This window comes from Rana temporaria, chromosome 12 (assembly GCF_905171775.1).
Source record: "Rana temporaria chromosome 12, aRanTem1.1, whole genome shotgun sequence".
NCBI lineage: Eukaryota > Metazoa > Chordata > Amphibia > Anura > Ranidae > Rana > Rana temporaria.
This window is the reverse complement of record NC_053500.1, coordinates 48,166,570-48,183,703: the sequence shown is the minus strand read 5'-3', so window position 1 is coordinate 48,183,703 and position 17,134 is coordinate 48,166,570. Positions and strand designations below refer to the sequence as shown.

Here is a 17,134-nt window from a genome sequence, read left to right as displayed (position 1 = left end):
TGGCGCTAGTCATGCATCATTCTAATCCTGCATTTCCCTTTTTGTTCTTAAGGTGGATATTTTAGAAAATGCATTGGGTGCTACTTTGTTCAATGCCAGGGTGTTTTTTTGGGTGCCATTTTGCTCAATGACAATGCTAAGTCACACTCAGTCCCACGGGAAATAATTATGATGTGGGAGACCATGGACTATTATCTATAAAGCATCTCTGCTAGAATGGCATTATCTGCTAGAAGGCTCACCTTTTTCTGATATTTTATTTCCCAGATCATAAAAACCTGAGATACCTTAATATGGCCTAATGCACTAAACTTTGCAAGGTGGGCGCTAATTTTCTATTTACCTTCCACATAATTTACAGGACAGTTTACAAGAATTGTAAGCCAGATTCGTATATGTTTCCAGCAAATTAGGAGTCTCATCAGCCAGTTAGTTCTACCATCCCAAAGCTTTCTGCTACTGCAGACCGATCTAATGTACCAGTTCAAGCAAGTATCCTTGAAACATCTGATATCTGCCTACAAGAACAGGAAGGATTATTCCATCATGATCTTTGTATCCCCAAATATGCATCAGCCTGTGTCCCATTTGTTGGAAATTTTTGGGATACGTAGAACTATTGAGCTTCTTTTAGCAGTCTTTCTGGTGGCCCGATCTTGGATCTGTTTGCCAGGACTTTTGTTGGGTCCTGTGGAAATTGGATGATGTGGTAATCATGGGGCAATAGACCCTTTGTTCTTAGATCCCCATTCCCAGAACGCCTTAGGAAATAGCCAAGTTGAACTAACTCAGTCCAAAATGCTTACCCTGTGTGGTATTTTGATTATTTGAGATGTACACACATTTGTTAAAGAAATAGCCATACTTCATGGCGTGCCTAGCTGGATCACAACTGTTCCTATCGGGTTCTAGAAAAAGACTCTACAAGGCACTAAAGATTTAAACTGTTTTTTCCCCAATTCATCCTCCAGGAGGGTCACATGAGAGAGAGAGGCTCCACCCCCTACAGGAAAGGCACGCACAGAGGTTTAAAAAGGCCACCCATAAGGCTGCCTATCAGGGAAGGCATAGCTGTGCAGCAGAAATTGCACAGCAGACATGCGCATTCTCAGCGCGTCAGCGCGCCTGTCACCAATGTTGGCATCAAAGGTGCTTTTTAAAGTGTGTGCACCAGAGAATGCCGGTTGGTCTTCAGCTCCTGTGTGTTCTAAACCTGTTATCTATGCTGACCTCTGATGTTGACCCGGCTTGGCCTCACCCTGTCTGCTTAATACCTTGACTCCGGCTTGTTTTGGACTTCTCTTCTGCCTGCTGCTCTGCTGAATCTACCTAAACATTGTCGATCCGGCCTGCCTGACTCTGCATGTGCTTCTTCAGCCTGCTTCAGTTCGGCTCTGCGAGTCGCACCCAGTTCCCGCTTCACCTGCGATCCAGCTCTGGTCTGCCTAGCCTTGTCGATCTGCCTGCTACATATCTAGACACGAATACTGGATTGATCCTAGGCACTCCTGCGTCACTGTGCTTCTGTGGCTGCTGTCTCAACATCAGGGGCCCATAAGCCGGTGCGGCAAGAGAGGCTCTCCTCTACACTTCCGCCTCATGACCCAGATATGTAACACTGCCCCTCAGTTCTTGTTTCCTGCATCGAAAAATTCCATTGCCAGATGGATCAAAATGACAATCTAGTGTGACCTAGGCTTCTCAAATCTTGTTTGCCCTCCAAATTTGAAGGCTCATTCTACTTGTTCTGTGGGTACTTTCTGGACGGAGATGGCTGGGGCTTCCATTGAGCAAATATGAAAAGCAGCCACCTGGACCAGTGATTTCAAATTTGCTAGATACTACAGAATCAATCTGGTCTCCGCCCAAGACCTGGCTTTTGATCGCAAGGTCCTGCAAGCGGTAGATTCACCTTTTTAGGTATGCATCGTTGGTGTCTTTTGTGACCATCCTGGAGGATAACTTGGGGAAAGTCTGAGTTATCACCTGATCACTCCCTTTCCAGGAATCCTCCAGGATGGTGGATTCCCGCCTTGTGCTTTTTCTGTATTGTTTATAGATGATAGTGTGTCATGCTTATGTTGCTATCTAGGTAATCTCTTTATAATGGAGCGGCAGCCATATGGGCACCCTTTCTAAACATCTCTGTGCTTGTTTCCTGGAGGAGGTGGGGCCTCTGTTACCTGGTAATAACTCCTGACTTTCTTCAGTTTTCCACCCACAAATAGCCACGCTGAACATACAAATCGGACACTAGGGCAATTTCTGTGGTTCTTTTCGCACAGGGTGACTGAACATTGATTCTTCTCTTAAGCCTCATGCACACGATCGGACTTTCATCCAACTTTTCCATTGATTTTGCTCTGAATGGGCGTTGGCCGTGGACTTGGTATGCATACACACGGCAGGACTTTTTCAGCCAACTTTCACCAAATCGCGTGGTTTTTCAGCTCTTTACCGCCACCCCGTGGGCAACTTCTGCTATTGTCTGATCTTTAGCATTGGTTCTGAGCATGCGTGCGTGTTTGTACTTTGGACTTTAGTCCGATGGACTTGTGTACACATGATCAGATTAGCCGACGTAGGACATTTGTTATCGGAAAGTTTGTCTGTTCTCACAGCGAACATTTGTCCGATGAAAAAGCAAAAGTTTGTCCGATAGAGCAAACACATGGTCGGATTGTCTGCAAAAACAAGTCCATCGGACATTTGTTGTCAAAAAGTCAGATCGTATGTATGGGCCTATAGTTTGCCAACAACAGTTCTGTAAGCTCTGCCTTGGAGCGCACACACTCTATTTTTTGCAAATTTTTTACTTTTAATCCATAGATTTTTTTTTTTACCTGATGGGTTTCCCAACTCTTCAGCCATTGCACTTTAAGGGAGTCTGGAATTTCTAAAGTCCAATAACAAAATGATACATGAAGCCATCACGAAGGCTTTTGACAAGAAAAGGAGATATGACTTAAATCTCAAGCCAGGAGGCAAGGTATGGCTGTTCACTGCCAACCTAAATTTTGATTTGTCCATCCAAGAAACTGGGCTCTATATGTATTTGCCCATTTTCTGTTGAAAGAAAGACGTTCATAATAAACCACTGGTTTAACCACTTAAGCCCCGGACCAATATGCTGCCTAAAGACCCATGGTGTTTTTACAGTTCGGGACTGCGTCGCTTTAACAGACAATTGCGCGGTCGTGCGACGTGGCTCCCAAACAAAATTGGCGTCCTTATTTCCCCACAAATAGAGCTTTCTTTTGGTGGTATTTGATCACCTCTGTGGTTTTTATTTTTTGCGCTATAGAAAAAAATAGAGCGACAATTTTGAAAAAAATGCAATATTTTTTACTTTTGCTATAATAAATATCCCCCAAAAACATATATAAAAATGTTTTTTTTCCTCAGTTTAGGCCGATACGTATTCTTCTACCTATTTTTGGTAAAAAAAATCGCAATAAGCGTTTATCGATTGGTTTGCGCAAAATTTATAGCGTTTACAAAATAGGGGATAGTTTTATTGCATTTTTATTAATTTTTTTTTTTTTTTTTTACAACTAATGGCGGCGATCAGCGATTTTTTTTTTCGTGACTGCGACATTATGGCGGACACTTCGGACAATTTTGACACATTTTTGGGACCATTGTCATTTTCACAGCAAAAAATGCATTTAAATTGCATTCTTTATTGTGAAAATGACAGTTGCAGTTTGGGAGTTAACCACAGGTGGCGCCGTAGGATTTAGTGTACACTTAGTGTGTGTTTACAACTGTAGGGGGGTGTGGCTGTAGGAATGACGTCATAGATCGAGTCTCCCCTATAAAGGGGATCACTCGATCGATGCAGCGCCATAGTGAAGCACGGGGAAGCCGTGTTTACATACGGCTCTCCCCGTTCTTCAGCTCCGGGGGTCGATCGCGACGGAGCGGCTATAAACAGCCGCGCCGTCATCCCGGATCGCTCCCCGAGGGAACCCGACCGCCGCGTGTAGCGGGGGTCCCGATCGGACCCACGTCTAGGCAGGCACGTACAGGTACGTTGATGTGCCATTCTGCCGACGTATATCTACATGCGGCGGTCGGGAAGTGGTTAATCTATTACCAGAAACCTAGAAAATGCATATAGTCTCTTTTTTATGCTGCTATTAAAGCCTGCTGTTTTTGATTCATTTTTGGGTGACGTAGTCAAGGCTATTAGGTCGAGACTATTCTGGACTGCAGGAGGCCACATCTAGTATCTCTGAGTAAAAAGACTTTTATCCAAAAGAAAATTCCTGTGAGGCAGAAACCAACATGCACCCATTTAGATTCAAAGAAAATTTTCTAGGCTCATCCTGAAAAAATGTCCCAGATCGTAGTGTAATGAAGGTCCAGTTTGTTGTAGTACAAGAGGCCCAATGCAGGCACATGCATGTTCTAGAACGTGGCCCTGTGCTTGGGTTGAAGGCTGGACGTGCATTAGCATGAGCTGGTCTTGATGCTGAATGCCTAAAGAAACTTGAACACTGCTTAGATTGTTGTCTACGACTTGTTCCTGTTAAACTGTGACCTGCTGTTCTGCCTTCCTGTGTACTCAGCTTGTCTTGAGACCTGCTTTTGGACCTTTACTTAGCTGCTGTTTGCTTGACACTGCCTACTGACTTTTGCCTTGTACTTCTGCTGCCCAGCTGTTACTGACCTTGGTTTGAATCCTGTACTCCGATCTGTTCTAAATTGGTAGCCAGACTGTTGCGGACTTGAATCCCAGACTCTGATCCTGTCTACTGAACCTGGTACCTTGCTGCTCAGCTGTTTCCGGCCTCGGCTTTTTTTTTTTTTTTTCATTCAAGTTTAAGTTTATTTTCAGAAAAAATAAATCGGCACAATGTAATGAACATCAATTAAAATTATTACATTGTGGCATACAGTCAAAAACAACAAGGTACATTTAGTTCATTTCCTGACCTTCCATTCCACATTAAAAAAAAGTACCATTAAAACGTAAAAGAAATTGTGAATAATAAAAAAGAATAAATATATTGAAGAAAACAAAATCCAACCCAATTGTCCTCCCCAACCTCCAGAGATACTATAATCCGTATAATCCAATCCAGACCCATGAAATTTAAAAAAATATAATAGATTGTTTGTTTAGATCTATAAGGAGGATAGATGCCTATGGTAAACTCCACCCCCCGACACCCCTAATGGGATCACTCTGTGCCCTAAGAGGCAGAATAACCCCTATCATCCCCCCTCTCTTTTAATAGATAATAAGAATAACCCGATAACAAGAGGACAACTTCAAAACCATCCTCCATATAACATACCTAAGAGGGTTTAAGAAACCATTACAATTAGGTTCAATCAAACCATTTTAAAATAAAATGTAACATATGGGAAGAATAATAAAGAATATATATTATTCTTGTCAAAATAAAGGAAAAGAACAATATATGTATGCAAAACTTGTCCCTTATTCATATAATAATAATAATAATAATAATAAAAAAAAAAAAAGAAACAACATAAACAAAATAAGAGAGAAAGAGAAATAATATTAGAGAAAAAAAAGACAGCATAATAAAAGAAAGGAGTTGGAGAAGAGATAAAAGGACAGAGCCTACCTGTCAAAAGTGCACATCAGTCCAAAGCGAAAGCTAATACTAAATCCGCAAGGTATATGAGATTCCCATAAATTTCAACCAAGGCTCCCATATTTCATTGAACTGGGTAAGTTTATCCATCATGGAGCCAATTCTTTTTTTCTTGTTCCATTATCCATGTGACTTTTCTTTTCATACTTAGTATAGAAACCGATGGTTTCTTCCAGGCAGCTGCTATAGTAATTCTAGCACCCGTCAGGATAAATATCAGTTTTCTGGTAACCTTTTGAACCTGAGGTATGAATCCATTCAGCAAAGCAATCGCCGGGGACTGATGTAAATTACAACCCGTGACCCGTCTAATAATATGTAATACCTTGTTCCAGTATCCACGTATCCTTGGACATTCCCACCATGTGTGTATCATAGAGCCCACCCCATGGCATCCTCTAAAGCACAGAGGTGAGGAGGAGGGATAAATAGATGCCAATTTTAGAGGAACAAGATACCACCTGGTAAATATTTTCACATTTGCCTCCATAAGAGGCACACTCATAAAGCCTTTAATAGATCTAATAAAGTTTCCACACCAATCTTTCAAGTCCCATTCATCATGAAGTTCCCTCTCCCAAGCTAGCATATGAGGTAATTTATTATCATTTGTCGCAAGTGATTTATATATAACCGAAATAACTCCCCCTTCTCTCCGAAGCTTGATCACATTTATGCTCATATGGAGATAGACGTCCAGATACAATTTCGTCTGTCCAAAGTTTCTGAGCATAATCGTATATTTGAGAAAATCTAAATTTCTCAGAGGAAGGAAGATTAAAATTATCCACAAAATATTGTTCAGAAAGGGGACCTAAATGTGAAAAACGCCCAATACGGTACACCCCCTTGTCACGCCACCATTTAAATGATTAGATATCAACATTAGAGGTAAAGATCGGATCTTGAAAAATATCAGCCAAAGGTTGACCCTTCCAGATTATGGAAGGATTATTCCTAAGTGAATCCCAGAGAACTAAAGCCTGTGAAAGAGCCAGGGACAGAATAGAAGGTCTACGTTTGGGGATACACCACAATAAACTTTCTAACAAATACGCTGGGGATGCCTGTTCTTCTATATTAACCCATTCAGGATGATCCTTTTTGATGTATACGTCCAATAGTTGGGCCAATCTAGCAGCTTGGTAATACCACCACAAATTTGGAACTCCCAGACCCCCCTGTTCAGGGAGATTAAAAAGACAACGTGAAGAAACACGCGGACCCTTTTTGTTCCTGATAAATTTGGTAATTTTACCCTGAAAGGACTTCAAATGATTTTTTTTTATCGGTATAGGTCAGTGATGGCGAACCTTGGCACCCCAGATGTTTTGGAACTACATTACCCATGATGCTCCACTACACTGCAGAATGCATGAGCATCATGGGAAATGTAGTTCCAAAACATCTGGGGTGCCAAGGTTCGCCATCACTGGTATAGGTAGTGAGCGAAAAAGATATAGAAGTCTGGGGAGAAGGGTCATCTTAACCGAATTAATCCTGCCTATCCAGCCTATGTTATGAGTACCCCAGTCGCACAAATCCTTTTCAAGTTTCTTATACATAGGAGGGTAATTAGCTAAATATAAAGACTCGAAATTCGGAGTCAGATTAATACTCAAATATTTAATAGATGAATTGTTCCAGCTGAATTTATATTCATTTTTCAGTAAGGATACCATAGTTTCAGGCAGCGATGCATTAAGGGCTCTAGATTTGGCCATATTGACTTTAAGCCCTGAAACTTCTGAGAAATTGTCCAGCAAAGAGTAGATTGCAGGTAAAGAGGAGGTTGGTGAGGTTATGAATAGTAACAGGTCATCTGCAAATAACGCACATTTATGATCTTTTTGCGTACAGTTAACCCCCCTGATATTCGAGTTACTTCGAATAGCTATTGCCAAAGATTCTATCACGATCGCGAATATCAGGGGAGACAAGGGACATCCCTGCCTCGTACCCCTTTTTATTTTAATAGATTCCGAAAATATACCCTGTAATCGTATTTTAGCCTCAGGAGAAGAATAAAGTGCAGATAAAATTCCCATAATTCTGGAACCAAATCCCCATCTCCTCAGTACTGCAAACATATATGGCCAAGAAACTGAGTCAAAGGCCTTCTGAAGGTCTAATGAAAGAAGCATACCCTCTTGCTTATGTTCCCCAGTCCATCTAGATTGCATTATAGAAATTAGATCGACAGCCCTCCTTATCTGGTCTGGACCTTGCCTCCCGGGAATAAAACCGACTTGATCCTTATGAATATATTGACCTATGAAAGATGACAATCTATTGGCCATTATTTTAGTAAAAATTTTAAGGTCATTGTTTATAAGGGATATTGGTCTATAATTCTCAACTTGACTGTGGTCCTTGTCAGGTTTCGGGATTACCGAAATATATGCCATATTGAGTTGTTTACCTATAGGGTTACCATCCGTTAAGTAATTATAAAACTGTGCGAGATAGGGCAACAGGACAACTGAAAATGTTTTGTAGTAAGGAGAAGAAAAACCATCCGGACCGGGAGCCTTATCCGTTTTCAAATTATTGATCACCGTCTGAACTTCCTCGGCCGATATGGGAGCCTCCAATACCTCTCTATGTACCTCTGTCAATTTAGGAAGATCTAAGCCATCAAGAAACTTCTCCACTTTATCAGATGCATAGTCGCCATCAAAAGCGTAAAGTTTGGAATAAAAGTTTTGAAAGGCTGTCATTATCTGCCGAGGGTTCAGAGTAAATGAACCATCTGCTTGTCTAATTTTGGGTAGAATCCTTGATCTAAATCTCGGGGACAATTTATTCGCCAGCATCGGGCCTATCCTATCTTTTAACCGGTAAAATCTAGCACCAGTCCATTTCATAGCCTCATCTGCCCTTACTGTAAGCGCTAGATTCAATGCAGTTCTAGCTGAATCAAGTTGGGAAGTAGGAAATTCAGAAGGATCTAATTTATGTTTTCTACTCAAGTCCACATATGTCTCTTCAAGTTTTTCCACCTCTAACTTCCTCAGTCTTTTTACTCTAGCTGCAATCTGTATAATTTTGCCCCTAACAGTCACCTTATGAGCAGCCCATAAAGTTTCTGGGGACATTTCTTCTGTATCATTAAAATCAAAATATTCTTTTATAGCTTGTTCGATTTCTGCTACTAAAACAGGATCCTTTAAAATTGACTGGTTAAGTGTCCAATGAGACACTCTTTGGGTAGAATTCTCTTTTCTTAAAGATAACAGAACCATAGAATGGTCCGACCAAGAGACATCCACAATAGTAGATTTTATAGCTGAAGGGACGTGACGGTTGGAAAGCAATATATGGTCTATTCGTGAATATGATTGGTGGGGATTAGAAAAGTGAGTGAAATCTTTAGTTTTAGGATTCAATTCCCTCCATATATCAGTTAAACTAGATTGGTGAAGCATACGCGCCACCTGTGTACTAGCTTTAGTTGGTCTAATCATTTTAGCATTATGTTGTTTAGATTTATCTAATCCCGAATCAAAGGCTAAGTTGGAATCTCCACCCATAATGATGATACCCTCCATAAAAGGTTGGAGAACATCAAACATTTGATAAAAGAATCCCTTTTGTCCCCTATTAGGTGCATAATACGAGACAAAAGTATACAGATTTCCTTCCAGGGTTCCCTTTACCAAGACAAATCTACCCTCCGGGTCCGCGTATTCCTTAATCAAGTCAAAATTGCAGAATTTAGAAAATAAGACGGCTACCCCTTTAGTCTTATTTTCTGCTTTAGACAGGTAAAACACCGGAAAATGTGCATGCAAAAAAGAGGGGGCGTACCGTTTTGGGAAGTGTGTCTCTTGTAGGAAAACCACATCGACATGAAGGGACTTGTAGGGCCTTTCGCCTTTTAATTGGAGTATTCAACCCCTGAGTGTTGTGTGAAACAACACGAAGGGGTGTAGAAGGGTTATTTGAACCAGCCATGAGTCTTGATCAGTACCATAGACGGGTTGCATAACGATGGCTGTGTATACAATCGAGTAAAAACACTAATTGGCAGGTAGGCTGACATGGTAAATAAGGTAGGAGAGAAAGAAAAGGTATAAAGGTAGAAGATGAAGAAATAAAAACAAACATAAACAGTATAGTAAACTGTAGGATAACAGAAGGTCAAACCATGACCCAGAATGAAGGGAGAGTATATCCTCCCTCCCCTCATTCAAACACATGACCTTAGAACAGCCCATATAAAGGGCTAGGTACCTACTCCCTAGGACGACCAAATGTCGACCCAAGAAGCAAGCTGAGGCCCAATGCCTCACCGCCGGCCGCCGCCGACGGTTAAATAATCATAAATTTAATTCTTGTGTAAGAAGAAATCGACCCAAAAAGGCATAGTAAATATAACAAATATTAAAATGAATTTTCCCAGATTGGCACAAATAAAAAAAGAAAAAACACACATTCTAACCCCTCCCTTAATCCTTCAAAATATATAATCATATGCTAAAAAAAAAAAATGGAAAATTATATATTAATCAATAAATCCAAGTTTATATATATATTTAAAAAAATATCAAAAAATCCATGTTCCCTGGGAAAATGCAGACAAAAAATGTTTTGGTGAAACCATTTCTACCAATCGTAAGAGAAAAAAAAAAAAAAAAAAAAATTTGACGACCACACGAAGGAAAAAAAAAAGAATGCAAAAAAATGTATTTCAACTTCAGGTAGCAAAGTCATTCTTAACCTTCCTGTGCTTGACTCTGTTCCAGGTAGAAGAATTCGGGCTAATAGGGGTTTGTCTTTTGGCCGAATTTTGCTGGGTAGGCGTAGTATCCATGTCCGGTTCGACAAAAATAATCTTCAGATCCAATAATAGTCTTTCACCCTCCTGAAAATTGTGAACTACATAATGTCTGCCATTATATGAAAATTTCAGTGCGAACGGAAAGGCCCATTTATACCTGATGTCCTTTTTCAAGAGGGCAGACAATAAAGGTTTCATCTCTCTTCTCCTCTGTATTGTGTAAGGGGAAATATCAGAAAATATTTGGATGGTTGCGCCCTGGTATTGTAATTGTTCATGTTGTCGAGATTTTTTCATTATTTCTTCCTTGACAGAATAATAATGAGGTTTGACTACCACATCCCTCGGTAAGCCATCCTTTCTCAATGGTCCTAGGGACCTATGGGCACGGTCCAATTCCAATTTGTGAGTTGGAATAGACGGAATCAGAACTTTAATAATGTCCTGTATTGCCGCTTGAACATCAACAATGGATTCAGGCAATCCCCTGACCCTGAAATTGTCCCTCCTTGATCTGTTCTCAAGATTTTCGATCTTAGCCTGAGCAGCTTCCAGCTGTTCTTGCAGAAATAACAAATGGTCAGCATTCTGATCAATTCTGGCAATATTGATATCCAGTTTGTGTTCAATAGTTTCAATCCTGTTTCCAAGACATTGAAAGTCAGCCCTAATGTCTCTAGTGATTCTCTCAGCATTCTGTGCCAGTCCCCTGTCCAGCATTTCAGATATTCTGTTAAACAAATCAGTGACATTGAAGGAAACATCACGAGCCTGTTCAGCATTAGTATGCACATTAACAGGGTTCTGTGAGGGAATCTCTGCAGGAATTATATGTCCTACATTACTAGGAATCACTCCTTCCTTCAGTGCAGTGGAATACAGAATAGGAGATGTGTCAGAACAAGATGCCTGAGGTAAAGATGCAGCCAGCAAAGGAGATAAAACTTGCCTGTCAGATGTGGAGGCCTCTGTTGTTTCCAGTGTGTGTATCTGAGGTACGGCGGCCATTTTGATGAGTCTTTTTCATAACAGATCCTTTAGTAATATTCCTGCCTTTCCTGTGATATTTGCCTGTCATGGACCGGTTTTCTACTGTACTATCCACCCGCTGGTGTCAATCCAACTCCCTCAGCAGGTCTAATAGCCCGGTAATTACCGTATAATGGCCTTCTATGAGGAGAGTCACCGCTCCTATGGCCTGTCTCCTATCAGGCTCTTAAACTTGTATCCTGTCAGTATCAATTGAGATGTCTGGTACGGTTCGAACCACCAAAGATTCCACTATCCGTGGATGACGTTTTCGCGGGTGTATAGGATCCAAATCTCCGGTTATCGTCGTCAAACGGCTAGCGGTGAGCAGAGCTCCGTTCCTAAGCTGCCATCTTAGGAGCTCCAGGGGGCGTGGCCTCCTGGCCTCGGCTTTTATGCTATGTTCCTAACGTACCCGGGTGTTCCTGCGTTTGGTTTCTGTCCAGGGCTTTACAGTTGCCTGGTTAGGGCATCTAACATTAACAGATCTGGTATTGCCTGTAGCATTGGCACTCATGCCACTCCATATTCTTGTTTTCCCTGTTGCTTCTTCTAGGGATGTTGAACAGGAAATGCCAGAGAGACCTCTTCAACTGTCTCCACCAGCTGTGACATAAAGACTTTTCTCAATATTATGTAGGTTTGAAAATCTATACGTGTAATAAAACCTAAGGCTAGAGTTTTATTTTTATTTTACCTTTTTCAGATTTGTTGGCCATTTTAAGTCACGAAAAGAAAGAGAATTGGAATATGGTACAAAAGTGATGGAATTTACCAATGTATATATCAAAAATTTTGGAGAAGATATGACTGATGAAAGGCTAAAGGAGATCTTTTCTGCTTTTGGTATGGAGCATTCTTTATCTTGCACCAATGCCACTGAATGACTGGAGAACTACACTTTACATGTAATGTGACTTGCATTGTTTCACTTTAACCACTTAAGACCCGGACCTTTAGGCAGCTAAAGGACCCAGCCAGGTTTTACCCAGCCAGGTTTTGCGATTTGGCACTGCGTCGCTTTAACAGACAATTGCGTGGTCGTGCGATGTGGCTCCCAAACAAAATTGGCGTCCTTTTTTCCCACAAATGGAGCTTTCTTTTGGTGGTATTTGATCACCTCTGCGGTTTTTATTTTTTGTGCTATAAATAAAAATAGAGCGACAATTTAGAAAAAAACTTTATGCTATAATAATAGATATCCCCCAAAAATATATAAAAAAAGTTTTCCTCAGTTTAGGCCGATACGTATTCTTCCAATTTTTGGTAAAAAAATTGCAATAAGCGTTTATCGGTTGGTTTGCACAAAATTTATAGCGTTTACAAAATAGGGGATAGTTTTATTGCATTTTTATTAATTATTTTTTTTTTTTTACTACCAATGGCGGCGATCAGCGATTTTTTCTTTTCGTGACTGCGACATTATGGCGGACATTTCGGACAATTTTGACATATTTTTGGGACCATTGTCATTTTCACAGCAAAAAATGCATTTAAAATGCATTGTTTACTGTGAAAATTACCATTGCAGTTTGGGAGTTAACCACAGGGGGCGCTGATGGTGTTGTGTGACCTCAAGTGTGTTTACAACTGTAGGGGGGTGTGGCTGTAGGTGTGACGTCATCGATTGTGTAGCCCTATAAAAGGGATCACATGATCGATGAGGCCGCCACAGTGAAGAACGGGGAAGCTGTGTTTACATACAGCTCTCCCCGTTCTTCAGCTCGGGGGACCGATCACGGGACTCCAGCAGCGATCGGGTCCGCGAGTCCCGCGGCCGTGGTCACGGAGCTTCAGACCGGAGCGCGGCGGCGCGACCCCACGGCTGGGCTTAAAGAGCCACGTACATGTACGTGGATGTGCCCAGCCGTGCCATTCTGCCGACGTATATCGGCGTGAAGGGGTCCTTAAAGCGGTGGTTCACCCTGCTGAACAACATTTCAGCATAAAATTCGGCATTGTAGCGCGAGCTACAGTATGCCGGTCTTACATTTTTTATCCCCGTACTCACTGTTTAATCGTACATAGACGATTCCGTCTGCCGCGGGGAATGGGCGTGCCTATGGAGAGAGAGGATGATTGACGGCCGACTCTGGCACGTCACGCTCCCCGAAGACAGCCGGAGTAGGTCTCGGCTCTTCACGGAGCCTGCGCACAGGCTATGCGCAGGCGCCGTGAAGAGCCAAGCCTATTTCGGCTATTTCCGGAGAAGCGTGACGCGCCAGAGCCGTCCGTCAATCACTTTCCGTCTGGATTGGAACGCCCATTCCCCGTGGGCAGACGGAATCGTCTAGGTAGGATTAAACGGTGAGTACGGGGATAAAAAATGTAAGACCGGCATACTGTAGCTCGCGCTACGATGCCGAATTTTATGCTAGAATAAAAAAAAACATTTTTTTTTTTTTTTAAATAGGGTGAACCCCCGCTTTAAGTGGTTAGGCGGTTAAATAGATTTTTATTGAAAAATGTAAAATAAAAAGGGTAAAGATGACTCAGTGTATCGGTTGTAAACCAGTTAATACTGAAAGTATTTGTTTGAAACTTGCTGGTCTTTAGGATATGACCGAGTGGGCGTTCAAAATTCTAGTTTACGGTACAAATTTTATGAATCTGGAAATGTAGCATTTCCACAACTATGCACTCCTTGGTAAAATAATAAAAACAAATGGAGTGATCAATTTAGATTTTGGGCCCTTTCACACTTAAGGATCCCGTGAGGATCCGTTCCTTTAATATCCGCTTGCTCAGCGGGGATCGCTCCGTTGATCACGGCTGAGCCGGCAGATCTGCGCTCTCTATGGAGGGATTGGATGAACACGGGACCGTCTGTCTGTGTTCACCCGATCCGCAGACGGATGGAAAAATAGGGTTTCTCTTTCGTTCATAGACGGACACAGCCTTCTTTGACATTAGGGTTATGCTTCTTCCTACCAGGAGAGTTTAGGCAGAATTTAACAGCACTTAAAGCGCTAAAACCTTTCCTTCGTGCCGCGCCTCCCAGGGGGCGTGGCTCCCCCAGGCATAACCCACACCCTGCTCTAGGAGCCTCAGTCTTTTTCTGCCTAACGACAGGAGAGGAGTCAGGCACTTCTAGAGTCCTGTACTTTTTTTTTTTTTTTATTGTGATTTTTCTCGCTTTTATTTTGTTCCTGCATTTTTGAATCCTGTGATTCTTCTATCAACAGCCGACTGGGTGACAGGTTGGGTCCTCGACCCTTGTAGTCCCCCCCCATGTTCGGCCATCGAGCGTGTGCTGGCCCTTAGCTCAGCTTTGGGACGTCCACGACAGGCCCTGTTGCTCCAGGGGCACCCGGGGAACTTCGGTTCTAGGGCACACATATGACCGGTCTCTATGGCTGTGTCAGTGTGTCTGGCCGACAGCCATGCCGTTTACGGACGTTGGGTTGTCTGGGATACCTCCAGCCGGGTAGTCGCAGGACGGGTAAGTAGTGGCCCCTTACTCAGGTAAGTGGTCTGGCTGGAATGTTCCCAGGGGAGGTCGACTGAGGGTTTTTTCCCTGCTTTCCGCTCTCCCTTATTCCTCTCCCTCCTTCCCTTGTGGGTAGCGGGTGTGAGTTTTTTTTTTTCTGGGGCTCATATACACCCGGACCCGTGTGTGTGTAGCGGGGGCTGTGTGTTGTCACTACAGGGGGCTGTGGTGTTCACTAAGGCCCTTTCATGTGTGTTGTGAGGTGATTTTTTTTGTGCTGGCTTTTGCTGTGTCACTGTCTTTTTTTTAAATGCTGCTCAACGGCCGCCATTTTACCGGAGCCCCGCTCTATATAGCTCGGCGGCCATTTTCTTGTGGTCCTATGTTGTTTTCTCAGCATTCGGCGGCCATCTTGCTTTTTCGTCTGCCTCGTGTGACGGCTTTGGCGCTGCAAAAGATCGCGGATCTGTCTGAGGAGAAGACGCAGCGCTGCGCGGCTTCTCAGCACACTTTGTCTTTCTCAGACCACGCTGCACCGGGTGGGGTGGTGAGTACCAGGGGCCCCCATACGCTGCAATAGCAGCAAGGAGGTGACCAGTGGGGGTTTTTGTCCTGCTTTGCAGGGTGGGTGACACAGCGCTGACACTATGGAACCTGAGCCAGGTCTCCCTATCCAGCAACGCCTGAGTTAACCCTTAACGCCCTTTCCCCTGCCACATCTGTTATGTTGGCTGTCCTGGGTTTCTTGCCAGGTTTGAAGCAGCTAGTGTCCGGATGGGGGGTAAAAGGCCTGAGCCTGCTTCTGGGGATGTCTCTGATGCAGAATTGCTGTTTTCTGGTTCTGTTATGTCAGAGGCTGCAGGCTTAACCCACATGGATAGTGAGGATGACTCTGCTGCAGAGTCAGTTGCTGGCAAGGAATTTGTTGGAGCTCTTGTTTCTGCGGTGCGTGAGACTCTAAAAATTGAGGATGTGGTGGAGACACCAGCCGTGTCAGTACCTTTTGCATTCTGCAGACCGCCACGCACCGCTAAAGTGTTTCCTTATGTTCCTTATTTGGACAATATGTTATACGAGGAATGGGATGCACCGCAGAAAGTTTGTCAAAAAGCTTTGCAACCCGTTAACCCCTTGAGGGGGACTTTTTAAAAAAAAGTAGGTCTCTCCTCCGCCAGTGGACCACCCTGTGTCCAGACTGAGCAGGGCCACCACGTTGCCTGTGGAAGGGGCTCCTGCATTTCAGGATCCCGCTGATAGGAGAGTGGAGGCCGTGGCCCGCTCCCTTTTTGCGGTGGTGGGTTCGGCGGTGAGGCCGGCTCTGGCCGCGGCCCTGGTGGCACAGGCCCCGACTCAAAGGGCGAAGCTCCTGCTACAGGAGCTGGAAGAAGGGGATGCTTCTGAGTCCTCTAGGGACCTGGCTGAACAATTGGTTCAGGGTCAGAAATTTCTCTGCGAGGGGGCCATGGATACGATCCGGGGCTTCCGTCTATGCAGTGGTAATGCGCCGCCTTGTGTGGCTGAAGATCTGGTCTGCGGACTAGTCCTCTAAGGAGGCCTTGGTGATGGCCTTTAAGGGTGAACGGTCCTTTTGGGACTTCCCTGGATGGCATCATTGAGGATGCCACGGGTAGTTAGCGCATGCTGTTCCCACAGTCTGGGAAGGGCTAGGGACCTCGCCATGTGCAAGGACCCTCCTTGACTACCTCCGAGCGTTTTTTCGCCCTCCCTGTGAGGTGTGGGTAGGTCTACAAGGTGCTTAAACCCCCGCCGCGGGGCAGCAGCGTACCTGATACCGCATGCCTAACAAGTCTGCGGACATATCTGCTTCCGCCTGAAGGTCTGCTCCCACCCGTGTCTCGGGTGGGAGACTGGCTTCGCACATTCGTGGCTCGGTGGAGGTCTCTCCTCTCCGACCGTTGGGGTTGCGAAGTGGTTTCCTTGGGGTACAAGATAGAGTTTTTCTCTTGTCTGCCAAACAGGTTTTTTCCCTCCGGCCTCTGGCCTCCTCCGGTTCGCCGGTTGGCTCTGTCAGGGGCTGTCCAGGATCTTCTGGTCAGGGGGGTGATTGTGCCAGTTCCCTCGTTGGAACGGTCTCAGGGGTTTTACTCCATTCTGTTTGTGTCCCCACGGAGGATGGGGCCCGGTCAATCCTGGGCCTCAAGTCCCTCGTTTGTTTTGTCAAGGTGCAAACTTTCAGGTGGTGTCTTGGTAATAGCGGCACTCCATCAGTGTTTTTTTTTTCTGGCATCCTGGATGTCA

General features: G+C 43.7%; 1 protein-coding gene across 5 annotated transcripts in view; it reads left to right on the top strand.

The window, feature by feature from the left end:
• The window catches only part of LOC120919568 (embryonic polyadenylate-binding protein-like), a 154,664-nt gene that overhangs the window by 40,738 nt on the left and 96,792 nt on the right, over positions 1 to 17,134 (top strand). For all 5 annotated transcript variants that reach the window (XM_040331776.1, XM_040331779.1, XM_040331777.1 and 2 more), the window contains exon 5: positions 12,152 to 12,291. In XM_040331776.1, the coding sequence (XP_040187710.1) occupies positions 12,152 to 12,291 (140 nt within the window). The remainder of the gene's footprint in view (positions 1 to 12,151; positions 12,292 to 17,134) is intronic.